This window comes from Stylophora pistillata, chromosome 8 (assembly GCF_964205215.1).
Source record: "Stylophora pistillata chromosome 8, jaStyPist1.2, whole genome shotgun sequence".
NCBI lineage: Eukaryota > Metazoa > Cnidaria > Anthozoa > Scleractinia > Pocilloporidae > Stylophora > Stylophora pistillata.
In genome coordinates, this window is record NC_142526.1 from 10,650,103 (window position 1) to 10,677,602 (window position 27,500).

At 40.0% G+C, this 27,500-nt stretch overlaps 2 protein-coding genes across 3 annotated transcripts in view; one reads left to right on the plus strand and one right to left on the minus strand.

Moving 5' to 3' along the window:
* Positions 1-254: 254 nt before the first annotated feature.
* LOC111332431 (uncharacterized) lies at positions 255-2,099 on the minus strand. The gene has a single exon (XM_022937760.2). The coding sequence runs from the start codon at positions 1,949-1,951 to the stop codon at positions 824-826; it is 1,128 nt and encodes a 375-aa protein (XP_022793495.2). The 5' UTR covers positions 1,952-2,099; the 3' UTR covers positions 255-823.
* An 847-nt stretch (positions 2,100-2,946) lies between these two features.
* LOC111332444 (ubiquitin carboxyl-terminal hydrolase 48) overlaps positions 2,947-27,500 on the plus strand; it is a 28,512-nt gene continuing 3,958 nt past the window's right edge. Inside the window, exons 1-31 of one of the 2 annotated variants that reach the window (XM_088729841.1) lie at positions 2,947-3,140; positions 5,918-5,988; positions 6,538-6,587; positions 7,482-7,541; positions 7,622-7,709; positions 10,459-10,774; positions 11,394-11,451; positions 11,794-11,853; positions 12,948-13,012; positions 13,116-13,224; positions 13,691-13,824; positions 14,639-14,727; positions 14,819-14,913; positions 15,324-15,408; positions 16,102-16,206; positions 16,901-17,025; positions 17,695-17,770; positions 18,457-18,562; positions 18,975-19,023; positions 19,137-19,183; positions 19,986-20,102; positions 20,642-20,937; positions 22,166-22,290; positions 22,737-22,853; positions 24,088-24,149; positions 24,665-24,781; positions 24,939-25,060; positions 25,849-25,985; positions 26,598-26,642; positions 27,025-27,086; positions 27,156-27,228. In XM_088729841.1, the coding sequence (XP_088585967.1) occupies positions 2,986-3,140; positions 5,918-5,988; positions 6,538-6,587; positions 7,482-7,541; positions 7,622-7,709; positions 10,459-10,774; positions 11,394-11,451; positions 11,794-11,853; positions 12,948-13,012; positions 13,116-13,224; positions 13,691-13,824; positions 14,639-14,727; positions 14,819-14,913; positions 15,324-15,408; positions 16,102-16,206; positions 16,901-17,025; positions 17,695-17,770; positions 18,457-18,562; positions 18,975-19,023; positions 19,137-19,183; positions 19,986-20,102; positions 20,642-20,937; positions 22,166-22,290; positions 22,737-22,853; positions 24,088-24,149; positions 24,665-24,781; positions 24,939-25,060; positions 25,849-25,985; positions 26,598-26,642; positions 27,025-27,086; positions 27,156-27,228 (3,216 nt within the window). In that variant the 5' untranslated portion in view covers positions 2,947-2,985. Of the gene's footprint in view, positions 3,141-5,917; positions 5,989-6,195; positions 6,588-7,481; positions 7,542-7,621; positions 7,710-10,458; positions 10,775-11,393; positions 11,452-11,793; positions 11,854-12,947; positions 13,013-13,115; positions 13,225-13,690; positions 13,825-14,638; positions 14,728-14,818; positions 14,914-15,323; positions 15,409-16,101; positions 16,207-16,900; positions 17,026-17,694; positions 17,771-18,456; positions 18,563-18,974; positions 19,024-19,136; positions 19,184-19,985; positions 20,103-20,641; positions 20,938-22,165; positions 22,291-22,736; positions 22,854-24,087; positions 24,150-24,664; positions 24,782-24,938; positions 25,061-25,848; positions 25,986-26,597; positions 26,643-27,024; positions 27,087-27,155; positions 27,229-27,500 lie in introns of both variants that reach the window. The other variant, XM_088729842.1, reaches the window with a different exon arrangement.

Consider the following 27,500-nt stretch of genomic DNA (forward strand, 5'->3'; position numbering starts at 1 on the left):
ATCCATTCAAAGCCCGAGGAATATTTCTTATAATTAGGTTTATGTCGCAATTCGCGCACTGAAGCCGAAGTCAGACAGTGATCTCATTGATCCAACCTTGACGTCACAGGAGTGACTTCAGGTCAGACAAATTGACATTCTAATAACAGGCTTTGATTACAGAAAATTTGCCTGTTTATTAACCTTCTTGAAACAAAGCAAGCTCTCTTGCGTGAATATATTTTCTCAAGTAGAAAGAAAAGCATTCGCAAATATTTTAAAAGCTTTTCAAAACTTTATTGTTATCCTGCAGCAACGTGCGACAGAAGATTTAGGGGTTAGCAAGTTTAGGATGAAGTGCCACGGAATTTTCGGTATTCCTCGTTTTCGAATCTTTCGTAATTCCAGGATCGTCAAGGACAAAGTTGTTTGGACACTTACAGAAGACTATTTAAAACATTCCCACAAATTGCGTAATTTCCATTCAATTTAATTTTCTGCGTGGGTTTTCTACTAATGCGAAAGACTTTCATCTACTACATCATCGCAAAGATGTGTCAAATTTAGAGATCAATTCAGAAGGATAAAATTTTCCATGTGCCACTTTCAAACTTTACAAAGGCGTCGAACCTTATTGTTGCTCTAAGTAGGCAAGTAAGCTAGCTTATCAAAACACAATAACAGAGACTTAACATGCAACAATAAATTGAATTAGACCATATAACGCACTATGTGGTCTTCTATTTTTGCATAAATTCAATTAAGTTCATCATGGTCCTCATCAAGAAATCGATGTGTAAAGGACGTTTCGCACCAAACTGTTACATGATCAATATCAAAGTTTCTACTCATCAATTTTATCCAATTCTCCAACACTGCCTTTGTTAAAAACTGACAAAAGAGATGGCGGAGTTGGTTCATCCCGAAATCTCAGATAGCGTACTTTCCGCATTTCTTCCTTCGATGGCAATTCTTCTTGCAGCTTTCGCAAACGTTGATCGATAACCTCGTTAAAATCCATGAATCCAAGACTAGATAAATCTGGCATTGATCGGGAGAGACCGTCATCTCGATCAGCTCTTAAAAGTAGCGAGTTTCTGAATAGTTCTTCGTCTGACAAAAATCCCTCATCGTTTTCATATGCGCCTTGATTTTCCGCTTTGGAGTTTGCCTCGAGTTCCCATTCGCAAGGTTCACTTTGATCTTCGATATTAATCGTTGGAATTGCATCACTTCCTGTCTGTTTTAGCCCATTCTCTTCGTTTATTCCTTGCTCGCCCAATCTCGTATTAGGTCTCTTTAAAAAATCGCTCACACGGTCATTAAGCTCCAATGATGTCGTTGATAATTCATCAGAACTTTGACTCACCAACTTTTTATATGATTTCTCAAGAGGTCGAAATTTAGTTCCTCTACTTGAATCAGGACAAGGCCTGTTTGTGTCTTTGCTGCGTTCTGGGTTTTCGTTTAGATTTGGTGATGATTTTGGCCTGTATAGATTACTTGACAGCAAGTAATTATCAGATGATAGCTCCCGCGCACGCCGAGAGCCTGCGCGACTATTCGATGAGTTTAGTCTGGTTTCGACACCGAAATCCTGTTTGCCAACTAAAGCTCTGTTTTTCGTGCTGATTTGAGGCAAAAATGGTTGTGAAATTTCTTTACTATTTCCCTGTATTGTGAGCGGCGAAACCAGTCGAGATCCCGAACGGTTTTGACGATCTTTACCTTGTCTAGGATTGCCGACCGTTCTCCCAAATGATCCTTTAGGCCGCTGATGTCTGGCGACTAAAGTTCCTTTGCGCGATTGCTTTAAGTCCAAAATCTCGGCCTGCATATTGACAAGATTCTGTTGTAGCTGAAGATCAAGATGTTGAAGATGCCCAGCTAATCTTCGATTCTCGCTGGCATTTCTTAGAGTCATTTCTCGACTTAAATCGCTCGCTCGATATCCACCCGCATTTAGCGACATCTTGCTGTTCTTCAAATCTACCTCTAGCGTGTCGTTTGCCAGATTGATTGTCACATTTCATTAAGATGGCGGATTACTCAAAATCAAGTCTCTGCCAATTAATGTCAACAGTTCCAGGACGTGTTGATCCGGTAAGATACAGCCAAACAATTACGCGCGTCAGGTCACATTTTGTCGGCATTGTAATTACGTCACGCTCTTTCGAGCAATGTCACGCTTTGTCACACACTCCTGAAGAGTTCGGGCACGATATGTGTTAAAAGAAACCTCGTCCTGAGTCTCTTTTTCGGAATACACTGTAAGAAATTTTGATGCGCATAGAGAATAGGAAGTAAATGTTATATGAAGTAATCATACTTTGAGTAATCTTTGTTACCCTGCAGACTAGACCAGGCGTCGTTTTCTCAGAGACACTAGACAACGGCAGGAGCCCATGACTACGAGCAGTCCCTCCTTTTCGGCGAAGTCCGTCGCGCGAGTTAAAAAAGGGTCAGAAAAGAAGTTGTCAATAGCGCGCCGCAGGGAACCTTGGAGTGACGCCGATGCGCCGCAAGAGCTCCATGAGTGAGGCGCGCGCCTGCGCTCGCATTTATTTTTATTTTTTTTACTCGCGCGACGGACTTCACCGAAAAGAAGGGGCTGCTCGTAGTCTATGGAGACACGAGCGTGTATCGCCACTCCGCGCCCGCCTCACGCTCGTTGTTCGCCTATGCGAGCAGATTTTAGCTATTATTCATGCCCATTTTGTGTCCCAATCTATCAGCGAAGGAAAACTTGTGTGAGTTAATGGTCCCTTTCCTCTTTGCAAGTTTGGCGCAGTCCGTCAAAAACTCAAGAAAAAGTCAGAGAGAAAAAATTCTCGAGGTATCTCAATTTCAGCTTTGTATGCCGCAAAACTCTGGAAAACTCTGGAAAACAGTTAGTGGCAGATACTTACCAGTCTCACAAATTACCTGAGCCTGCGAAAGAACCAGCTGCCCGCCTACTGATGCGTGCGCATAGCGCGGGAATAAGAATTGAAAAGTACATCCAAGATGGCGCGTCGAACAACAAATCGGAAACAACAAGGAAATGTTCTAAAGCAAGCATGGGGCTGGGCTGATTACACTGAACCAGAAAATGTCATCAAAGATAACGTTGAGAGTGCCTATAGAATAAATACTGCTGCTTGCTCTCAGGGAAATTGCAGGTGAGAGGGTGTCTCTTATTTGCTCTTTATTATTGATCGATATCCTTTTGACCTGAGTCTGAATTTGAAATTAACTGGAAAATATTTGACCCTTTGTATATCGGAAAAAGAAACGTTCAATATCATCGGTGAATCGGAAAGGTTTGACTCTCATTTTGATAGAAATACAAAGCTTGACAGTTAAAGATGACAAATACACTGCGGCACAATTTTTTTTTTTGAGAAATAAAACTAGAGACGCGAAAAATCCTTATTATTCATTTCGTACACCTCTTTAAAGTCAGTACGTTGTTTTTGAATCATTGCTGCTCGGTATTATATCAATTGGTAATAATGCTGATTTCAATTTGAGGTAATAACAATTTTAATTTTCGGTCAGCTACCTGGCAACCATGATAACAACAATTGAAAGACAGTATGTTTTGAAAACTGGGGGCACTTGTGCCTAATTGTTAATAGCTTGGGAATTTGCAAATTTCTTACTTGGCTTCTATGTTGGACATCAGCTCACACATCTACTTCTAGAATTTAGAAAGCCATATTTAACTATATCTGGGACAAGAAACAAGATAAAATAAAAAGAAATGGTATGTGCCAAGACTGTATGAATGGGGAATTGTGGGAGCAAGACCCACATATTTTATTCAAATCTTTGCACTTAGCCTGCAACTGGATGAAGGTTGGTGGACTTACCTATCACATATACTTGACTATCCATTCCAACTTAGTTTTCTAAAGGTAGATTAAACTTCTGCATCATGTATACTTAAGGCATCTGTTGGTGAACTCTATCACACAACATGTCAACCAAGAGTTGGCGGATTATGGGTTTCCATGTTATTTAAGTTGGTAGACCATCAGTGGCCTCTATTGGTTGATGCTTGGTTGGCATATTAGTAGACATAGTTGGCACCTCCAACAAAACATGATCAGCGGTAGGCAGCGTATTAATTTAGCGTTGGTGGTGGTGTATTCATGGACTTTTGGTGGTATATGTGTATTGTTGACCATAGTTTTGCTGGAATGGCAATCAACTCCTAGCCCCTCCCATTACCCTCAGGGGACAAGAAAGAAGATTCTCTTTTACCTGTGCTCACATGTTGATAGAGCGAGGGTATAGCTCAAATGGCTGTCATTTAAAAAATGACAAGAAAAAAAAACTGAAAAGAGCAGTCTTTGACATAAATGAATATTTGATGACAACCACAAAACGTCCCTTCTAAAGGGCTAGAGAATATAAGTTAATATTTGAGTGGAGAGGATAGAATTTGATTACAGGAGTCAACCAAGTGATGATAGAGTAGGCAGAGTGTTAGTGACATCTGTCAATCAAGAGTTGAGTGATGTTAACAAGTGGAAGGTTGACTGTCTATTGACATGTCAACTGACTATCTGCAGATCTATTTAAACAATAGAATGTTTCTGTCGAGGAACTAAGGGGCAACCATCAGACCGATAGTTCCAAGACATAAAATACTCTTTTGTCTTTATTGTTCACCACTAAATTTTCTTCTGCACGCTAGTTGAAAAACAGTCAAAACCCACTAAATGCAGATCAATCAAATATTTATTCATGCACACAGCCTGTCATAAATTTCAATAATTTGCAATTGTGCATTGGCTAAATAATGCGTTACAGTCAACTCTCTCAACGGACACCTCTATAAGACGCACAATTCTATAAGACGGACACCTCTATGAGACAGACACCTCTATAAGACGGACACCTCTATAAGACGGACACCTCTATAAGATGGACACCTCTATAAGATGGACACCTATAAGACGGACACCTCTATAAGACGGACACTTCTATAAGATGAACCCCTCTATAAGACGGACACCTCTATAAGACGGACACCTCTATAAGACGGACAGCTGGTGCTGGTCCCGGTCCCGGCCGTTTCTTAGTCATTTTACTATAACCAAACTCTCTGTAAGATGGACACCTCTATAAGACGGACGACGGATGCTTTGAAATCTTCAACGGACACTTGTAAAGTGCTGAATGTGACCGCAAATTATGATGTAGGGAAGAAAACTTCTTGAATTACCAAGGACCCAAGACTCCTTTTAACACCAGACATTTAATTGACAGCTCTTATCTTGTCAGCGGAATACAAACAGTATAAGTTAAAATTAAAACAGTCATTGTCCCATTGAAAAAATAACTTGGAGCTGACAACCGAATGGTATTGTAATCTAAAACAGTCATTTTCGTGCTTTCTTTTGCTTAAAATTCCTGGGGTCATGTTATGTCAACTCTCTATAAGCCGGACACCTCTCTAAGACGGACAGCTGAGGCTAGTCCCGATGGTGTCCGTCTTAGAGAGAGTTGACTGGATACCTGTCAGAATTGAAAAGTCACTGTTTTTCCGATCTGCCTAACTTCGTGGCCATCAAACCATTCAAAATTTCTCACTCATGAGTACTATATCTATCCGGGTATTTTCCGTGGATGGGCACTATGGGCTGATAGTGTCTCTCCATGGATGAACACTATTGTGTCATGTGATCAATTTAAACCAATAAGAATCAGAGAAAATTTAGCGGTGAACTTTAAAGACGGATTTTATGGTTGACGTGTCGACTGATTGTTTGGATGGATACTCAACTGACAGATGCCCTAAGTACTCATGATTTAACGTTCCTTCTGCAATGCACAGTTACCGATCAGCTTGTAGTAGAAAACCTTCAAGATTTCATTTTCAATTGAAAATTGTATTTGAATATAGCTGTATCAAGGCTTTCAACAAAAATTATTGTATATTTCACAGGAGGAACTGCAAAGCAAATCCAAACTGTTTCAATTGCCTTGGGGAAAGATTTTGGCTCAGCGAAATTAAAGGTATTAACTAATAAGAATATTAAATGATAGAAAACTTTAATAGTTACTGCCCAAGGGGCTTTTCAGCATCTATTTACATAGCTTCATCAGATTAATAATATCGAAAACTAATGACTGTTGACATTAATATAACTAATTAATATCAAAACTTAACTAATAACTGTTTGCAAGATTGTGACTCTTAACTTTCTCCTTAAATGCCTTTAGGGAGGCACACTGTCTTAATTCAGGGGAGAGATTGTTCCAGAGCATCTCCACTCTAAAGGCAAAGGACCACTGACCAGACGCTGATCTAAAGAATGGAATCAGTAGAGCTTCACGATTTCGTGTCCTACGATTATGAATGTCTGATCTCTTAACAAACTTACTACTCAAGTAACTAGGGGCAAGATGATTCATGCATTTATAAGTCATGACAGAGGCTCTGAAAAATAAAAGCTGATCTGATAGATATGTAATAAGTAAACTATGCTGCAAAATGTTTTCATAGGAGACTGCAAATTTGTATTTCACAATAACAACTCTCAATTTATATTGATTGCTTTTCAGATAGTTACTGGTTAAATTGTGAAGACCCTGAAAATGAAAGACGACCAGAGGTGCAAAATGATCATGATATCATATTTATTTGATATCAGTGCTTTCAATAAGATTTGAAATAGGTGGCTACCTCGGTACAACACCCACCGGAGAGCGACTTGATTGCGACTTAGCGTGGCGACTGCAACTTGAGCGCGGTGAAATATAACCGGCGACTTGCAACAGAATAGCCGCCGGAGCTCCGGCGGGTGCCAGGTCTTATTGAAAGCACTGGATATAGTACCTAAGCTTGAATACGTACCTACTGGTACCCTCCCCTGCCCCTCAAAAACAGAAGGGGTTAAAATCTCTAAATTCACTCTCTGTAGTACATCTTTACGTTTTGTTGTTATCCATTGTTTTGTAGTAAAATAAACCTACAACCCCAGACAAAACTGTTGAGACATTTCAATGCAACTTTTAATTTCCCGCCATGCAACAATCGTTTCCAAAACGAACTAACTTGCCCCCCTCCCCACCCCTGGTACAATGTTATTGGGGCTCAACAGCTCAAGCATGCATTTCTTGTGTCACCACAAACAACATTGCAATAGGGGAGGGGGAAAACAATCTTTGAATTTGCGACGGGAAGCATTTTTGTCAGGGTGAGTGCAAAAAATAGGTATTTTTGTAATGTGTCTCAACGGGTTTTGTCCGAGGTTGTAGAAAAATGGTGAAAATTTAGTAATTGCTCATCTCGAATAATAATCACTCACTCTCAAGGTCCATAATTTTGATAATTACCTTGGCACTTAATTGAACAAATACAGTATCTTAATTTTGGAATTTACTTGTCTTTTGACGAACATTTAATGAAAATAAAACTGAATTGAATGCTTGTCCTAATTTGGCTGTTGTATGGACCAGTCTATCACCTCATTTGATTTTTCGTTTTCTTGCATTTGGCTTTTCAGAATGCTTTTGTTGGGCTCAAGAACCTTGGAGCTACATGTTATGTCAATACATTTTTACAGGTAAGACAGTTTGTTCACAGCTGACAAGAAAAAAAAGAAGAATGTCATTGTGTATGAGGACTATTTTTATTCTACCACAGGTTTGGTTTCATAATCCAGTATTTCGATCAGCTATGTACAAGTACATCTCTCCCATGAGTGTAAGACAAGAATGCAAGGTCGAAAAAGGTGAGAATTACTGTTATTAGAGGAAAATGTTTTACACTTCGAATGAGCATAGTCTGTATTCAAGTCAAGTGGCCCATTCAGCCTGAACTTGTCCTGGTTTCTTAGCATGAAGTTAAGGATGGGCCAATCCCAATTTTCCAAGTCAATATGATACCCAGTTTAACACTGACTTTTTTCTTCAATATCAATATTCAATATTAATACTGATACTGTAACGTCATTGTGTGAAATGCCCGTTAAGTCATGGGATTTGATTGACGAAATATAGAGCTATCTTACACTTATGCAGTGTTCTGTACTTTAGAGAAGAGTCAATGAGGCAGTGGAAAATTTAATATTGGATTAAGGACATACTTAAGTCCAAACTCATAGTTGTCAAAGAGTTCACTCTTGGATCAGTCACAGGCCACCAAGACTGGGTAGACTGTGGTGGTCATTGCCCATTCTCAAGCCCAGAGTCTTTTCAGCTCCTTGTCAGTGGTTTGTCGCCTGGTGTGAGATAAAGCGTGGGCAGGTCACGCTCAGTATCAAAAGCACCTGTCCAATACTTTTTGGTATTGGTATCAGCCCATCTTTACATAGAGTGACTAGGTGTATCATAATTCTCCTCTGAATGGGATGCCAGTGTATCACAGAGGTTACTCACTAGCAGTTTATCAGGCTTCCTTAAGAATTTGGTGGTAACTCCTTGTTGGCAGGAGGCACTATGAGCATCTTACCCAAAAACAAATCACAGTGACCTGGCTGGCTCTTGAACACACCACTCTGTTCTTTAGTCCAGCACAGTAACCATAAGGCAAGAGTTTTCTTGTTATGTCATACCACATGCTCTCATCAGGCCTCAGCAGCTTTAAAGGAGTTTTCTTTTTGGATCTGCTAAATTGTCTGTTTGTGTTGTTATGTAGTGCTTGTTGCGTTTTTAAAATAAGAACTTGCTGGGTAATATTGTGAAAAACAGTCTCCTACAGAACAAGCATGGGGCAGCAAAAAAAAAAATCAGTTTCCTGTGAGGAATCAGACCTCTTTATTTATTTATTTATTCTATTTAAAATTTAACAATTTGCCAAAGGCAGGTAAATTTATAGTAGGACAAGGTTGTCCCCCACTAGGTAAATTACCTATCCCTTAAAAGCAGACAAAATTGAAACCCAACCCACTTATAAGCAAAAAAAAAATGACATCTGTTCATTTACAAAAATTTTTCCTTTGTTCATGTAAGTGAAAGATATACAGCCTGTTTTCAAGCTAAGTGATTCATCCAGCCCAAGTCTATCACAGTTCCTGTAGCATATTGTTACACCTCTCTGGTCTCCCTGATTAATGATGGGTCACCAGTTTTCAGTTGTACTCTTGAGTTGAGAGAGGCACTGGAAGAGGATAGTGTCTCATCAAAGAACAAACCACAATGACACAGCGAGATCTTGTTCCAGGATCTCTCGACCCAGAGTCCACACCCCAGTTTTATAAAGGGCGGATCCACCATACAACAGATAAATCGCCCTTTAGTGGATAAGTGATAGCAAAACATACTGTGCTATCCACTGGATAAAGACTTAATATCCACTGCATAGTGTCGTTGCATTGTTAAAAATAAGTGTTGTTAAAAATAAGTGTTGTTAAAAATGAGCGTTGTTAAAAATGAGCGTTGTTAAAAGTGAGCGTTGTTAAAAATGAGCGTTAATAATGAGCGTTGTTAAAAATGAGCGTTGTTAAAAATGAGCGTTGTTAAAATTGAGTGTTGTTAATAATAAGAACTTACTCAATTTTGTCTGCTTTCAGGGGATAGGGTAAGGCAGTTTACCTAGTGGGGGACACCCTTGTCCTACTATAAATTTACCTGCCTTTGGCAAATTGTTAAATAAATAAAATAAATAGATAAAAAGGTCTGATTCCTCACAGGAAACTGATTATTTTTTTGCTGCCCCATGCTTGTTCTGTAGGAGACTGTTTTTCACAATATTGCCCTGTAAGTTCTTATTTTAACTTCTGAAAGATATTGTTGAAAGCATCTCTTTAGAGACTTTTAAAACTAAGATTGCCAAGTATTTTAACGAGAAACTTGAAACTGGTAGATATTATTTCTATTGTTGTTATTTACACTTTTTGTATTTTTAACGTTGGTGTGACATCTAACAACTTTACCAACTTATTTTAATGTAGATGTAGATGTAGATACAGTCGAACCTTGATTATTCGGAGCACTGGGGACTGGCCTGAATAGTCCTGATAATCGAGAGTCCAGATAATCGAAAATATGAATATTAATAAGTCAACACTGAATACATTTGTAAACCGTAACATTTAATTGAGAATCATGCAAGGATGAACCATAATCACAACCCATTTCTGACTACAATTTACTACTGTGCGTGTTAGGCGTGTTTAAGATCACTTGTCTTTTGATGCGAAAAAAATTCAGTTCTGACTGGAATTTTATAACTCAGTTCAGCATATGATAGCTTTCCTAGGGATAATAAATGTGACTAATTAATATTCATGAAAAAAAGGGGACCAGAAAAGCTAGTCCGGATAATCGAGAAATCCGGATAATCGAGAAATCCGGATAATCGAGGTCCGGATAATTGAGGTCGAGATAATCGAGGTCCGGATAATTGAAGTTTGACTGTAGTATCATCCAAACTTTGAACAACCAGGGCCAGTGCCCTAACTACTGGACCACCATGTCTTCCATATGTTTAGAAATGTTCTTATCCTTAATGTTCACACGCTAATCTTTCCAAATTGTCAGCTGTAAATGGTTTGTCAACATCAGAAGCTATACAAAGCAGCCCAGAACACCCTGAGGTGACTAATCATAGCAGTCATAATGGTGAAACCTCAAATAAACCTTCCAAAGATTCTTCTGAATTTAGTCATGGCAGCAGTGAGAATAGGGAATCCCTGGATAAATCTCTTGGTGTGCGAACAACTCCCAGTAAGGTGTCCACTGTCCAGCAGGCTCCGTTACTTCCCTCTACAACCATACTGGACTCCGATGAAGCACCAACAACTGTTTGTGGACATCTTCAGCTGTTGTTTGCTCAGTTGCAGTACAGTTTTCGAAGGTAAACAGTAAATTTTGGGCTGTTATTGATTAATTCTTTCACTCTCAGATCTTACCAACAATTCTCATCACTTTCTGCTATACAATTCTTCTGATGTTGGTTTGGAAAATTTGATCAAACAATAATCCCCATCTCATCACTTTTCAGCTTGATATTGTAAGGAGAAATTCTGTATTGGTCACTCATAGGAGTTCTAGAGAATGAGTTATATACCCAGACTAGACATATGAGATGTAGATTTTTTTCCAAATTTCTAGATGTTTGTTATAATTAGTGAATAGCTTGGTGGGAAACCATGCTTAATGGAGAGTATTCATAAACTGTTTTTTTCTTTTTTTACTTTTAAGTGCCTGAATTTTAGTATATCAGTAGTCTTCAAATTTATAGAAAAATATTGTCCAGAAGTGTTTTTTGTAAGGGCTTGGTTTTGACATCTTTTGTTATTTGAGAGGTTAGCAAAACCTTTTGTTTTGTTGAATAAACTAAAACAACAAAACTTGTGATAGGTTGCTCATAGAGAAGCAACCTCATAGAGAAGCAACCTTGGTAACCATGTAAAATTTAACAAATAAAAGTGGTCATGGAAATTTCAATAAACTGAAATTATTTTGATCTGTAGATACATTGATCCAAGTCCATTTGTTGACAGTTTAGGACTTGACACAGCACAACAGCAGGTATTTTTATATTTTGGTGGCATTGAACAGATAAAAATGTCTTGGTCCATATTCTACACACTTTTCTTTACACATTTCCTGTTGTATTAACAAGGAGAATTTGTCAATGAATCAACAGCTTCTTTAGCAAGTGATCATTTTCTTTGTCCTCATGACCTTATTCTTTGATTCAGTTCTGATTCTATTAAGGAGAAATTAGATGGCAGTCGCTCTTAGTGGTCAAAAGGTTGATAGTACAACATAAAGGTGTTGAAACTAATATTTCAGAAAATGTCATGTTGCATATTTTGTTCTTATTATAGTGGGTTGCTGAGAATTTTTTTGTGTGTGCATGTGTTCTAGGATGCTCAAGAATTTAGCAAGCTATTTACTTCATTACTTGAAGAAACTTTCTCAAATCAGGTTGGTGTACTAAGATTGTGTACATGTGGTTTGTGATAGAAATGATTACAGTCAAGCATGCACTTGCAGTCGCCTCTCTACAATTAGTAAATTCTTCTGTTCCTAAAATGACTCCTGTTGAGAGGTGTGATTTTATCTTACAATTCAAACCATAGAGAAAGGTTATATCTTGGCTCAAGCCAAGTGTCCTATCCAGCGAGAGCTTATTCTGATAAATAATAACTAATAAATAATAATAAATAATTTAGCAATGGACATTCCACTGGGTGGCTCTTCTTGTCCACTGTTTCCAGATCAAATTGGAATGTTAGTTTTTGTGGAGGGAGAAAAACCAACAACAAACTCAACCCACATGTGACACCAGGTCCGGGAATCGAACCCAGGCCACAGTGGTGGGAGGCAAGTGCTCTCATCACTGTGCCATCCCTGCTCCCCAATTAAAAATTATGATTTTCATAGAGTGAAGCGACTAGGAGTATTACTTCTCCCCCCTAGATGGGATATTTCCATATCACAAGTTTACCCCCCACCACTTCATCAGGTTTCCCCTTCTGACAATTAGTCGTTACCCATTTATATTCCTGTTGGTGCAGTGGCCTCATGGGTGGTACACTTGACTCCGGATCAAGTGGTCCGGGTTTGAGCCCTAGCTGGAAAAATTCTGTTGTGTTCTTGGGCAAGACAACTCTCACAGTGCCTCTCTTCACCCAGGTGTTTAATTGGGTACTGGCAAATTTAATGCTGGGGGGGGATAACCCTGGGAAGGACCAGCGTCCCATCCAGGGGGGAGTAGAAATACTTTTAGTCGCTTCATGCTGTGGAAACCGGAGTTAAGCGCTGGCCTGATTGGCGGCTCGACTCGTAAACATGCTTTAATTATAGTCAAGCAGAGAGAGACTGTGTGGAAGGAAAGTATTTTGCCCCAGAACACAATGACCAAGGCAGGTCTTGAACCCTGACCTCTCAACCTGGAGTACAGCACTAATTGTTGGGGCCCCATGTCTCCCACTCATACTATGGAATCAGATGGTATTTCATTTACTCGAAAAAAGACACAATTGTTGGTAGATGCATCATATGTATTTGTCTTGCAGGCTGAGCCTGAGGTGCAGAATATTGTTCAGTCTCAGTTCAGAGGGGACTACTTCTATGTCACAGAGTAAGCACAACATATTCGGAATATTAACATGTTTTTGTTTTCTAAGATCTTAACATGAATATTCTGAAAATTCATGGCTGCAAATTAAAATGTTATTTTTCAGATGTTTGAAGTGTGGAAACAAATCCAAGAGGCTCTCTCGCTTTTATGAACTGGACCTTAACATCCAAGGCCACTCATCATTGAACCAGTGTATCAAGGAGTTTTTAAAGGTGTTGTAGGACCTGCATCTTTGTTGTTTTGCTTGGTTAACTTGTGTTGTAGAGTGTGGTATTGCCATGTAGGAGGGCAAGGGTTTAAGCAACAACACCAAAGCCCTTATAATAATTAAGGAGAACATGCTGCCTCTGCTATGACATCTGCAAATGGTTAGAAATTCTAGTCTTTTGGAATAAGGAATGGATGATTAACCATAAGCCCCATCTCTTGCTTATTCTCTGCACTGGTTAGCAGGGGATATTAAAGAACCCAGGATTTCCTGCAAAGAACAGGGAACATAGCCCCCTAGTATCATGGCCTGGCCTTGTTATTGTTTAAACAGGCCCTCATTTAAACCAGCTTTGAGCTGAACTGGGCCATCCTGTCTAAATATCGCAAATGGATGAATAAAATTGCTTTTGTCATTGCTTTGTCTGATATATCCCATGGCAAGTCAAGTGAAATTCTCTTTCTAAACAGGAAGAAAAGTTGGATGGTGACAATCAGTACTATTGCACTCAGTGTAATAGCAAACAGAATGCAGCTCGTTACATTGAACTAGACTCCCTTCCTCCTGTGCTCAATTTGCAGCTGTTGAGATTTGTCTTTGACAGGTGAGGTTAATATTGTAGTGAGAGGGAAAGAAACTGAAGAAATACTGTTCTCTATACCAGTGGCAGATCCAGGGGGAGGGTCTGGGGGATCTGGACCCCCCTATCAGACCTGATGCTTACAACTTTGAGACTGAAATTCTTGCATCCACAGAATCGTATATCACTTTTTAACTGGCTGATTTTTTTAATGAATCCAAGTAAACGGTAAGCAGCCAATGAATTTTAACGTGCAACTGCAACTGGTGGGAGGGGGTGTAGGGGAGAAGTAATTTGCCTCAAGAGTCCAACAGTCCTTCCTGAACCAAAGTTTGGACACCCCCAATCAAAAATTCCTGGATCTGCCCCTGTATACATTTCCAAGAGTGCAGACTACAAGAACCTTTTTCGAACAGTCGAGAGCTTCTTTAGGTGGTGATCGGTTCTTTTACTATGGTGACTTAAGTGTTTGATTCAGGGTGATGTTGTGGAAAGAAATTAGATGCTAATCGCTTCTGGGTCAAAGGTCAAAGGGCTAAAGGCCAAATGACATGAATGGGGGAGAGGAGTGAGCTTTGAGGGGGGGACAGTAAGTTGTGAACTTTTGACGTGAATGGCACCACAGTTTAAAACAGATAAAAGTGAGTTGATTGCAAACAGGAACCCAACCAAGATGAAGCAAGTTGCTGTCACTGGTTTACTCCTAGCAGCCATTCTTCAGTTAGGAGTAGTGAGGATCATTCTACCCTTCCTCCCTTCTCCCACCCCCTCATTTTTCCTCCACCCCTCCTACCCTGAAGACCTGTTTTCATTCATCAGTATTATTTTTCTTATACAGGAAAACAGGATACAAAAAGAAACTGAACTCATTCATTCAGTTTCCAGATAATCTTGATATGACAGAACATGTCAAGAATGGAGGCTTTGGTAAGTACGGTAACTTGAAGCACATTTTTAAGAATTTTTTTTTTAACTTCTACAGTTATTAGATGTATATTTGTTGTTATTCCATTGATAGGGTCCAACCTTGAGTATGAGCTGAGTGCAGTTTTGATGCATTTTGGAGTCAGTGCATATTCAGGGCATTATGTAGCTCACATCAGAGACAAGAAGGTTTGTAGGTCCTTTAGAACTCATCTTAATGTAGCACTGCGGCATGAGCGCCAAAGATATCAAGAATTTAGACAGTGAGTGAAGTGACCATGAACAAGGTCAGTGAGTGGTCTACCAGGCACCTTGCAGACCTCTTGCATGCTTGCTTTGCATGCATGCTTGCTTTGCATGCATGCTTGTGTTGCAGTGCCTTGCCAGCCTGCTTGCCACCTGCAAATTATCCTATATTCAAAAACTGTCCTGCGAAGTGCTGTGATCTCAAGAACAGGCATTACTGTTGATAATTGCATTGCAGCAATACTGCTATGCATGGGACAGGAGGGTGAGGTAAAGACGGCAGATTACAGGTTTGTGTTTAGCCGGTTGCTTTTCCTTATTTTATATGAAATACAATATTATTGTATCAATAGTCTGGGTCATGGTACAAGTTTAATGATGAAGACATTGTCAAGATGCAAGGAAAGTTGAAGCTTTCTCAGGATGAGGACTCAACAGGCGAGTAACAACATTAATGAAGGTTTTTGTTCTTTTATTGTTCTTTATAACTACAAGAGACAACTGAACAGGAGGGTTTTCTCTTGTTTTTCTTCAGCACAGGTCAGTTTCCTTCAAAATGAGATGCTGTTTGCCCAAGTTATTCCCTTATTTTGCTGTGATTTTCGTCATTTAAACCTCTAACCTTTAGAAGTGATCAATTTGTAACTTCTCCCCATGATAGGCATGCATTATTTAGCCAATAGGTGACAAGAATGCTCAAACTTTTCAGATAGAAGTTGTTATCTCAATCTAACACCATGTGCTCGTAACAAATTTCCAAGGAAATGTGTGGCAGCTAGAGAGGCGAATTAACAATCAGATCTTAGGGATTTAAAGGGTTAACAGTAGCTCAGTGGTTAGAGCATCCGACTAGTTTACGGAGGGTCGTGTGTTCAAGTCCCATCTGGGGCTCGGATATTTTCTATCTCACTAAAAATTGTTTCATCTTAACAATTTATTTGTAATCAAATTGATCTCCAAGCATCATGTTTTACTTTTTTAGATACACAGAATTTTAAATTCCCTTGTTTATAATAATAAATTGGGCAAGTACCAAACATGTACTAAACATTCTAACCCACCAGTAGCTTTAATTGTCTTTGATCTTTTGTTTGTTTGTTTAATATAATTTATTTTTCGTCTTCTTATCAGACACCAGTCCCAAGCCTGCCAAAAGGCCAAAATGTGCTCAAGGATTTCATGTGTCAAAAAATGCGTACACTCTGGTGTACACTTTGAAAGGGCATAAAGGTGCAGGTAAGATACTGCTTCTTTTGCAACTGGTGTTAAAAGTAGATCTTTACTTGATTGAAGTTCAGAGGTTTTCAGAGTTTTGGTTACTGGTCAAGAAGGTGTTAGTCAGGTTTTAATTATGCATTTTATGGAACTGATTTGTAAAATTTTGGCAAAACATTAAGTTTGGGTGAAATTCTTACTGAGATTTTCTATTTTATCTTTAACAATTATTCGCCTCAGGTTCGGTGAATATTGTCGAATAATCCCCTCGACTTCGTGTCGGGGATTATTCGACGATATTCACCTTGCCTTCGGCAAATAATTGTTTTAGTATAATTTCAGAGCTGAACAACAGAGAAATTTCTAAAATCATAACATTTTAGTAACATTTATTAACTTCTTATTTTAACCTGTTATATAAACCGCGTGGAGCGGTTTATATAGCGTCATATAAGGAACCGCTCGACCAATCAGATTGCTGGAAACTCTTTGCTCAGCTCTGAAATTATACTAATTCCATATAAACTTAGGACAATCTTTGTATAAAAGGTTTATCGCTATGCAACATTGAAATTGTCTTCCAGTGTGGAGGGAAGAGTTTTTTCATGAATAATTATTGAATTATTATTAAACTATAATTAGATTAGTTTTGAATTCTTATGAAATAATTGTTTTGCTGTTATTGCCAATAATATTATTATTGCTATTGTCAAAGGAAGTGAAGATGATGACGTCGAGAGTGAAGATGATGACGTCGAAGTCCCGTCTCATGTACTTGAGTTGGTTGCCATGGATAACAGCCTATTTGAAAACTGGGTCACGGAAGTCAAGGCATTTCGTGTAAGTCAATATTATCTACATATATTGTCCAATTATAGGTCAGAGCTACTTTTCAGTTTTTCTGTTCTCGTTTAGGCCTGGAGAAGCTGTTGTTACATATGTACTAAACAAAGAAAGAGCAATTTTCAATTGAGTGTCGAAAGTAATTTTAGCATTGCTGTGTAATTTTGGCTTAATCAACTGAGTTGATAAAGTAAATTATCCGTAAAGGGTTTCAAAGCTGACGTTTCGAGCGTAAGACCATCGTCAGAGCGAATAAGGATTGGAATAGGGATTGCTTTGGTTTAAGGGCTGAAAGTTTCTAAAGAAACTGTGGTGCTGCGTCGTCAGAGCGAAGGGTTAACGCTCGAAACGTTAGCTTTCTTATTCGTTACGGTGGCCAATTTACTATTTCAACTTAGTTGATATAACCAATTGCTTTGGTTTGCTTCATTTCGCTCCGTGATTGGTCCAGAAAACTCGCGCCACCCTTTCAACCAATCAGATTCAAAACTGAAACCAATCGTGACTTAGTCGCAGCCGTTTTCCCGCGCTTTTGGTTGTGATTACATTGGTTTTGGTTTTATGTCATTCAATCGAATTGCACTCTATTACATTGCAAAGCTCATAGCTACTCTATTTCATTCCAAAGAATCTCACCGTAAATAACTTAAAAACATTTTTCTTTAGGAAAAGTCGATTGCCAAAGGACAGCAAAGACAAGCTGAAATAAAGAGACTTTATTTTGAAATGCCGATATCTTCAGGTAGGAAGCATTTTTATCCAAAATAACATTTGACCTACAGTATTGTGTAGCGCGACAAAATACTCGACTTCTTTGGCTTTCTGTCTCACCGCTCAGTGATTTGCTTTTAAAAAAACTTGCTTTGCCCCGTCAACCAATCAGACGTTAAACTCGATCCGATCACGATTCGGTCACTCCCGTTTTAAGGCTTTCTGTGTTCTCTTCAGGTTTTCACTGGCTTCTTTTAAAGGTGTCCGTTGTACTTATTTGTCATTTTGATTACTTTAATTTTGATAGAGCAGTTTTTAATTTAGTGTTGGTAGTAATCCGCCACTCTCTCAACCAATCAAATGCAAGACTGAACCAATTCACGACTTGGTCACGTGCATTTTCCCGCGCTTTAAGCAGTTGGCTTGTTTTTGCTTTGTTTTCATTGTTTTTAAGGGGATTTCCCGTTCTTATGTCCCTGTGATTACTTGGGTTGCGCCTTTACGATACTTAATCGAAAAGTGTTTTAAACCGCATCTCAATTGAGTATCGCGAAACAAACCAAATCCCGCATAATTGCTTTGATCAGATTAGAGTCAATCTTAGGTTTAAGAAAATTACAGAAAATAGCGGTATTGACTACGTTTATGAATGACTCGTTAAAAATAAATGTGGTCTATCGCTTAAACGTTCATTGATGCATTTTCATCGCCTCTCAGATGAAGATTATGAATGGATTTCTACCAAATGGCTGAAGGACTGGATGAATGAAAAAACTGAGACACCGCCAGTGGACAACTCCTCTTTGCTCTGTTCTCATGGAAAGTAAGTCGTACAGTGTAGTATATGAAGTATGCAATCACCTTTTTTATTTCTTTTCTTAAAACAGCACTCCTTTGCAAGGGAACTTTGAATGAAGAAGTTTTCTATGAATTGTCGAGGATGTCGATCCAGGATGATGCTGGTTTTGCTTTACTTTGCTCTATGATTGGTCCAAAAAAATCGCGCCGCTCCACTGACCAATCAGATGCAAGTGTGAAATCAAGCGCGGCGTGGTCGCTCTCGCTTTCCCGCCCTCCAGACAATTTGATATTTCATTGGCTCCTTAGGAACATCTCCTTTGTTCTAATTGGCTGTTTTGATTTCTCTAGTTTCGATTTTACCCCACTCAATGGAAAAGTGCGTTAAGTTAATTGATTTTATGCCTTGACTTGTTGCTTTGTTTTTATTACGCCAGACTTCATCCAAATCAAGTGCTTAATGCCAAGAGGATCAACGTCAAAGCTGTAAGTTGCCAATTTTCTAAAACTTCCATTGATTTCTTTTGCACTACTTGTAGTAAGTTAAGTTTTGGAATGGAATGTAGATTGTTGTTATCTATTACCTCTTGTCTTTATAGGCTGATGAAATATTCAGAAATTACGGTGGACTGCCCAGACTTCAAAGGTATGATTTGGGGTTATTGTGTTTAATTTTCGGCCGAAACAAATGTTGTTGCCATAAATCGAGTCAGTCTTATTTCAGGTTAAGTCATCTGTCAAAGTTTCGGATACTATTTTTATTTACGAGTAACGGCTGGGTACTGTCACGGTTTAAAGCCGTAGTAAGCTAGTAACACAGCGTTCAAACGTAAGGCAATGCGCATGGGGATCAATTTTAACCTGCTGAGCACGGCCTACGCGCCAATTTCCCGCGCAAAATTTCAAATGAAGACCTAAGAAACGTATGCTGTCATAGAGTCATGAATCTGTAAAAGAAAATCAAGGCAGGAGAAAAACTTGAGACTAAACTTACCCAAAACTTTTTTCTTTAATTACGGGTTTCCAGCTGATTTACCACTATGTTTTGAGGACACCGCTACTTACGAGCTTGCATGGTTGTTTATAAGACAACTTGGTTTTGACTGCTGCTGTGTGCATTGTGTGTAAAGTGTGAAAGTGGATTTAGAGAGCATCTCGACTTCGTGTTGTAAATCCCAAACCGAAGTAATAAAAGCTACCAATTAGAACAAAGGAAACTGTAACATGGCAGGAACCAATGAGGACTCGCACTAAAAACAACTCAATACGCGAGGCGCGGCAAAACGCGAGCGCCCGAGTTGAATCTGATTGGTCGAAAGGGTGGCACGAGTTTCCTAAACCAATCGTTGCGCGAAGGAAAGGAAAACCAATGGAATTTCAGATTTCAAAATTTACATTTTGCAATTGAGTGTGTGACGGAATCAGTATGTTTATTTGTCTTCATCCAGTGATTCTCTGTGTATCAAATGTGTAAAAGAGCAGTGTAGAAGAATACGATTCGAAACTCGGCTGACTGATGACTACAAGTTTGTGTCAGATGCTTTGAAGTCTCAGCAATCCAACAGGTAACTTCTTCCACTTTCTATGCAACATAGTAGAACTAAATCAATTTTAAGGGCCGGTAACTGATAAGAACTCCTAGAAAATACACGTTACCGGTGCACACCGCATTAATATGCGTCGGATAATTTTGCCTCAGTCGCGATCAGGGACCGATCTTTATTGATCGCCGGGAAGGAGTGGTGGGTTAGTGGGAAGAGTTTGGTTGCGTCACGACAAAATTTACCTGATCCTCCCTAGGCTCTATAATATTCGTAAGATCTCCCCCTCAATGGTAGTTAACTAGCAGTAAATTTTCTATAGCTCCGCCTTTCTAGCGACAGCTGATCCCTGCTCCGTTCCCCCTGAAAACCGTGCGATCTCCCCCAAATCCTCCACAATTCTCCCACCCTCCGGTAATAAAAAATTATTGTTTCTTGACAAAATTTCGTAGTTAAGTGCACTGACCCATTGCCACTTTATGTTACCTCTCGTTTTCGAAGTATCGCTATAATTTTCTTGGCGTTTCTCCATTAAGCTTCAATTTTCTTCCTTTCATTTTCAGTGCAAATTTTTTTTGGGTTGGTCGGCGCTCGCTTCTTCGATGGAAAGCTTTGGCAAATTGCGAAGAAGAGACACGACAAAGTTTGATGGACAGCTGTCGAGTTACAGCCAATCACGAAACAGAAGACGATGACTACGATAAGGCCAAAGAGAATGAAACTAGTGATGCAAGCATGACAGAAGACGGGGGAAAACAACAGAAGTTGGACAGGGATCTACAGCACACCGCTGAGGAGGAGGAGGAGGAGGAGGACGAAACAAATTCTAAATTTAATGAAGATTTGCTTTGTGAACACGGTGAGGAAATACAAATAATTATAACCCAAACATTAACTGTCACGCGATTTTATTGGCTACCTAACGTCACGTGGTAAAAAATCGCCAGACAGTTATCACGTATTAATCCCCTTCTACGTCGAGTATTTTTCAAGAAACAAAGCCGGCAGAAAAAGGCCAGCTCGAGAAATCATCTTTTCAGCTTTATAGTTTTTTACGCGGAAGAAAACAACCTTGTTCTGTAGTGTCCAGAGGTAGTGATATTAAAAAGCGGGTCGCAATTAGGCATCCGCCTTCAGATCAACACTTTTTTTTTTACGAGCGGTTTTTACGCGATGTGAAAACTAACGACAGGGTTACAAAATAGAGAGATTGTCCTCAAAATTTCTTATTTGCCCTCGAAGTTTTGTTCCCAGCCAAATATTCATTTTTTCGGACAATCTCTCATCCTCGAACATTATCAGCCGACATAACAGCTGCTCAAAGGGTTTATCGGATGTGCAAGCCTACTGATGTCACACTTACAATGAATATATGAAGTTCATATATTTTGAACTGCGGTTGTAGATACGTATGACGCACGATCCTCGCAGTAGAGAGCGCTATTAAAGCAATAGCGAAAATCAGACCTGAAAAAAATCAGGCCTGTACGGGATTCAAACCACTGACCTCTGCGATACTAGTGCAGCGCTCTACTAATTGAGCTAACAAGCCAACTGGGAGCAGGCCGTTAAGTTGATTCGTAATAAACCCGTGAAAGTGATAAATGAGATACAATGAAATATATGAAGCAAGAGTCATGTCACACTATAATTGTTACCATGCTAATGTGTCATTACCATACACAGGGTTCGTACGCGTCTTGAAAACACTTGAAAACCCTTGAATTTCAGGAGGCCGATTTCAAGGCCTTGAAAGTACTTGAATTTTGTTTTGGGTCCTTGAAAGTCCTTGATTTTTTATTGAACAACATCGAAAAATATCTGCTTTTGTTTTGCACCATCGGTAAACCCAAAACATAGATGTTAACAGAAACATTTTTCTTGGTTTTGAGGTAAAATTGTCATTACAAAAAGTCCTTGAAATTTCTAAGTAGGGTCCTGGAAAGTCCTTGAAAAGTCCTTGAATCTTTGGCCTGAAAAAGCGTACGAACCCTGCATACAGTTATGTCACGCTTGTATGACAGTGATTTATCTCTGTTACCAAAACGATCAACTTCAGCTATTTTTGGTTTCAACCTATTTGACAGGTGGTCTCTCCTCTGACGAATCGTGTCGACGCCTTGTACCAGATGTGGTGTGGCAGAGGTTGAAATATTACTTTCCTTCCTCGTCTGAATTCCCAGCTGCTCATTCAGCGTGCAGAGCTTGCCAGGTATGTGACCAAAGTTCCGGTTGGCTATGGTTCATAGTGGCTCTGATCTACTTAGCCTGCGAAGCAAGCTCTGGGGGAGAGGAGGGGGGATTGGGAAGCATGCCCTGGAGGAGAGGAGGGGAAGTGGGGAATTACTCTCCCCTTGCCCCAATTCCCCTCCTCTCCTCCAGGGCTTGCTTCCCAATCCTCCCTCCTCTCCCCCAGGGCTTGCTTCGCAGGCTGTGATCTACTCTCTGTAAATCCCTACTCGTAGTTATCACGTTTGTCACGCAGTGTAACGTGACATAGGCTCGATTACCAGCCGCTGGTCGGGAAATGAGTTGTGCTCATAACCGAAGTAACTTCTCGATAAGTCGAGTAAACGACGGAAGTCAAGCTGAAATATGACATTTCAACATACAAATGTCTCTTTTTCCTTTTAATTTTTCTTCTGTTTTCCTGCGCAGGCAGATGATGAAGAAGAGCGTCAGAAGAATGAGCTTCACAAACTACTTGCTTCAGAGCAGAGAACTGCTATGAGTCAATTGTATCTCGACAGGAACCGGCCGTCGTTTGATAACTGCGTGAGTCTGAAGGATTTTACACCCTAACACCATACTATTATCTAAACATTTCCCATGGTACTAACAGTGAGAATTTGTTTCAGAATGAAGAGCTTCTTTAGTTGGTGATCATTTCCTTCCGGCATTCTCGTGATTTTAATGTTTGTTAAAGAGGTGATATTTGTAAGGAGAAAATTTGATGCTGGTCACTCACTGCTAAAGCCTTTATTGGCATTTGTCAATTCGAAGCCGAACTCATTGTAAAAAAAAAAAGGAGCTTCGCTGCTGCGACAATCCCACGATGAGTTTTATGGCCGAAATAAAGGTGCGAAAACATGGCGGAAAAGAACCAAATGCCTATGTCGTCCTGACAGACACAGACTCCCGTCTCTCGATTGGTTGTATCCTTGAAAATTTTTGAAAAGAAATGGAATCATTCCCTATTTCGTAGTGAGAGAGTTTGCCGTATTTGTCGACTACAAGCAGTCCCTCCTTTTCGGCGTGGTCTGTTGTGCGCTTTATTAAAAAAAAAATAATAATTAAATGAGCGAAAAAGGATTGATGTCGCGCGGAAGTCTACATTGAATGGTGCCAAGCAGAGGTTAAACTCTCTGACTTAGTGTGAAGTCCCCACTTTTTGTGCGCCTTCTCCCAGAGTTGCGCTCGGCGCGCGAACATCGATTTTTTTTTTTTGTATAGGTAATCACATGATTTTTTCGTGCAGTTTGGAATAAATAAGCACATGTAAATTTTTTCAAAGACCACAAATTGCACTCGCCCTACGGGCTCATGCAATTTTGTTAGTCTTTGAAATAATCTACTCGTGCTTATTTATTCCAAATTGCACTCGAAATCATGTGATTATCTATTAATAATATACATGAAAAAATACGAGGTAGCTTCTCATAACTACGCAGAAGAAAAGCTTGCGCATCACGTGCAAAAATAATTTATTCAAAACCCTGCAAGTGACATTGACCTTGACCAATTATTCTGACCAATCAGAATGTCTGGTTTGTTTCTTTCTTTGCGCTGAATTAACTCTCTTCTCTACTGAATTAACTGAAAACTGCATTCATCTTAACCAATCAGAACTGAGAAATTTTTTCATGTATATTATTATAGCTGAAAAGTTTTTTCTCACGCGACGGACTTTGCCGAAAAGGGAGGATTGCTCGTAGTCTACCATGGTTGCAGTGTATGCTTGTATGTCCTAAAACTAGCTCTGAAGAATACCGTCCCCTCTTTCCATTAGGATTCGTTCGTTGCCTGTGCGGTATCAAAAGATTTTATCGATCGATGGAGGCAGTTCTTAAGGTAAAAAGTCACAGAGTAAGTAAATAAACACTTCAACGGTGGCACTCAGCCATTAAGATAACATGACACATATTTCACAGATTGACTGGCGCGAGAATCCGAGAAGGAAATCAGATCTAGCTTGCGAACAGGTCTTCATCATTAGCTCTACAATACGAGTGTTTCTTGTCTCGAAAGGTGCAGCGGTGATAATTCATTATTAGTGCCAGATCCCTGCATACCTCTTACCGCCTCGCTTTGCGCCAGGCCTTAAACTTCTTCGCAGGTGAAGAAACGTTCCGCAGCGACGAGGCTTGCTCCCGGGCTAAAACAGATCGGTATCCTTTTACTGCAGATGTAACAAAATTACTCTTAAGTCAAATATAAACAGTCACAACATTTCTCGCGACCACCCGATGGAATGTGTGCCGTATGCATTCACGCAGACAGGTTTGCCGACATCAAAGAGTTCTCTCATGATCTAGAAACTATTTGAAACGAATTGCTGATCTATAAAAATAATTTATGTTTATTAGGTACCCCATAAGGAATATTCCGCCTGGAAGAATTATTAATGCACCTTTGCTTTGCCCCCATGAGAAGTTCCTCTTCAATCCTGGCTGCGAAGATGACGTGGATGGTGCGAGCGAAATGTAAGTTGTCTCTAGAAAGAAATGGTGAAGCTTTTCCTGTTGCTTACGCTAAGAAAGCAATCTTTTGGTTTGCGCGTGTCACCAAGGTATGAACGATATCATGGCAGTTTATTGTAAAGTGTAACGCTGTCTCATCGCCCATCCCCCCTTGGTACAGGTTGCACTATGTTTGGGAACACGAGTGGAACGCGCTCACTCAAACCTATCAGCACGATCACGTGATCACCGTCAGGAAAACGGTGACTGAAGAAGAAGTGAGGGAACTGGCGACTAACCCTGGCAAGTCTCTATTTTGTTACATTTAACCATAGGCTAATTGGAGGTATATTATTAGGAACTTGTAAAGCAGGTAGTTTACGTATTTGTATGTGACATGTATTTCGAAACAAGTAAGATACTTCAAAAGTGTTTTTTAGTATATTGCATTTGATTCTATAGTTTTCTTTTCTGGAGGTCGGTTTTCGATCCTCGGGAGGAGTGCGGGCTTATTTCCTGAACAGCGGCTAGTAACCGCACCAAAGCCAACACAGCGGTTAAATGTCCGAACGTTCTAATTCTAGGGTCATACCCAGGTAGCGTGCTTTCAGGCTACACGAACCAAGGTTGTCTCACACGAGTTACAAACAACCACACAAGCCAGTAAGTCACGGTGTTTTGAAAGCGTCTAACTTTTTCGGTAAAGATTAAAACAGAATGGATAGTCAACAGGATACCTGAACTTTAATAAGCCTAGTGTTCGAACTGTCTCGAGCTTTCCTTTTCCTTTCTCGTGTTTCCTTTACAGGTTTCTGTGAACTTTTCAATTTTCTTTCGCTTATTTTTCATGGCAACAGATTCTTATGTTTTCCTTTGAAATTTTGCCTGGCTAATTTGGCTGGCCGTGCAGAATTGATCCGTTCGCACATGCCTGACATTTGACCGATGTGTTTGTTACTTAAGCCTCCTAACCACTACGAACGTAGGAACGAAGAACACCTCGTGCGGTTTGTCACCGCGTGACTACATCAAGTCATTCAGTAACCAAAAAGATGAACAGTTGACACACTCTTCTCCAACTTGCATTTCAGAGTTGTGCACAGATTGTTGCTTTGCGCGCATACAGGAGAGAGCTCTGCACGTTGAAAACTATCGCTATGGCACAATCTTCGTGCGCAAAATCACGAAGGATCACAGTGAGAAGGACGTTGAGCAAGTATTAAACAGTGTAAGAATTCTACCTTTTTTGTGGGGGGAGGGAGGGTGGAGCTTTAAGGGGCTTCTCATCTAGGAGAGACTTACTAATTCCTGGGAAGATCAGGGTTGGGGTTGTAGAGTGCCAGACTGTCAGGAGGTCAAAGGTTCAAGCACTAGACCAGACCAACACCCATGGTCTTAAATAACTGAGGAGAATGTGTTGCCTTTGCTGTGAAATCTTCAAATGGTAAGCCGTTCTAGTCTTTTCGAATAAGGACAACAAACCGTTGGCTCCGTCTCCTGCATCTTCCCCACACTGGTTGGTAGGGGACGTTAGAGAACCCACGCACTTCTCGAGTAGGGAACATATCTCCTGGTGTTGTGGTCTGGCCTCGTTACCAAAATTGGGGGCACTTGCAAGATTGCTTTCAGGAAATTGTAGAATGCTAAATGTAGTAGGGCAGAAGTACCCTGCAAAGCGTTGTAGAAAGTATAAAACATTAGTATGGATAATTCGCTATGTAAATGCCACATCATCATCATCATCATCATCATCATCATCATCATCATCATCATCATCATCATCATCATCATCACCAGGAAAGTTTGTTTTAATTTATCTTGTGTTGTTGCTGTTTGACAGAGTACTTCCAGCAAAGACGGTTATTCTTTCGACCCAGATTTCCAGGTTTGGAAAATTCTCATTTTCGATCCGTTGGACATTTTAGACTATACTCCTCCCAGATTAGATCATATCCATATGAGAAGTTTGGGCTTTCTATGCGGCACCTAATTTCTGTGAGATTCAGTGGTTTTGAAGAAGGGAAAGGGTGCTGGGAGCATTAGCCTTCGTGTAGCCGTACCCCTCCCCCCCTCCCGAGGAGAAACGGAAGGGAGCGAACGTTTACGAAAACCTAAAACAAATCTTGTTCTGTGACGTCACTCTTCTCCTGAGAGGGGGGGGGGGGCGGTGGGGAAGGGTACGGCTACACGTAGGCTGTGTGAACATGAGCTCCCTGGAGCATGTGAATATCACGTGCATTCCTCAGTAGTCCTCTCTCTATTTGCAGTCTCCACCGGATAGCAAGAAACAAAAACTTAACCGCGACCCCAAGGCACGAAGAAGTTCCAGGTATATCTGTTTAGTTTTGTGCTTTCTGTGTTTCTTTTCTTTGACTTTTCATCATTTCATTCATCGCAGGCATCGTAAACAACGTGGAGAAGTCTCGCTCACTGTTGGATCATCTGAGACCTTACGGGATGTCAAAGTACAGGTGAAGCAAATTTTTTATACCATATCTGGAGGGGGGGCAGGGAGAGGTACTTGTGTCAAGTGCTCCTGGCCTCCCAGAACTCCTAACCTGTCGTAGTCGATTCTGTGGCCAATTATAGACCCCATCTTGATCCCCTATAAGAAAATGTAACCATTTTTAAATCCCTTCTTACCAGGATTTTCTTATCCCCAAAATCCCGGTGTCCTAGCGGATTTGGACCCCTAACAAAACTGAGTGAAAACACCATCCTTTATGTTCCCGAGCAAAAGCGG

Bases quoted from the DNA above. Each gene is read 5' to 3' on its own strand.
- LOC111332431 (XM_022937760.2), bottom strand. From the start codon at position 1,951: ATGTCGCTAAATGCGGGTGGATATCGAGCGAGCGATTTAAGTCGAGAA.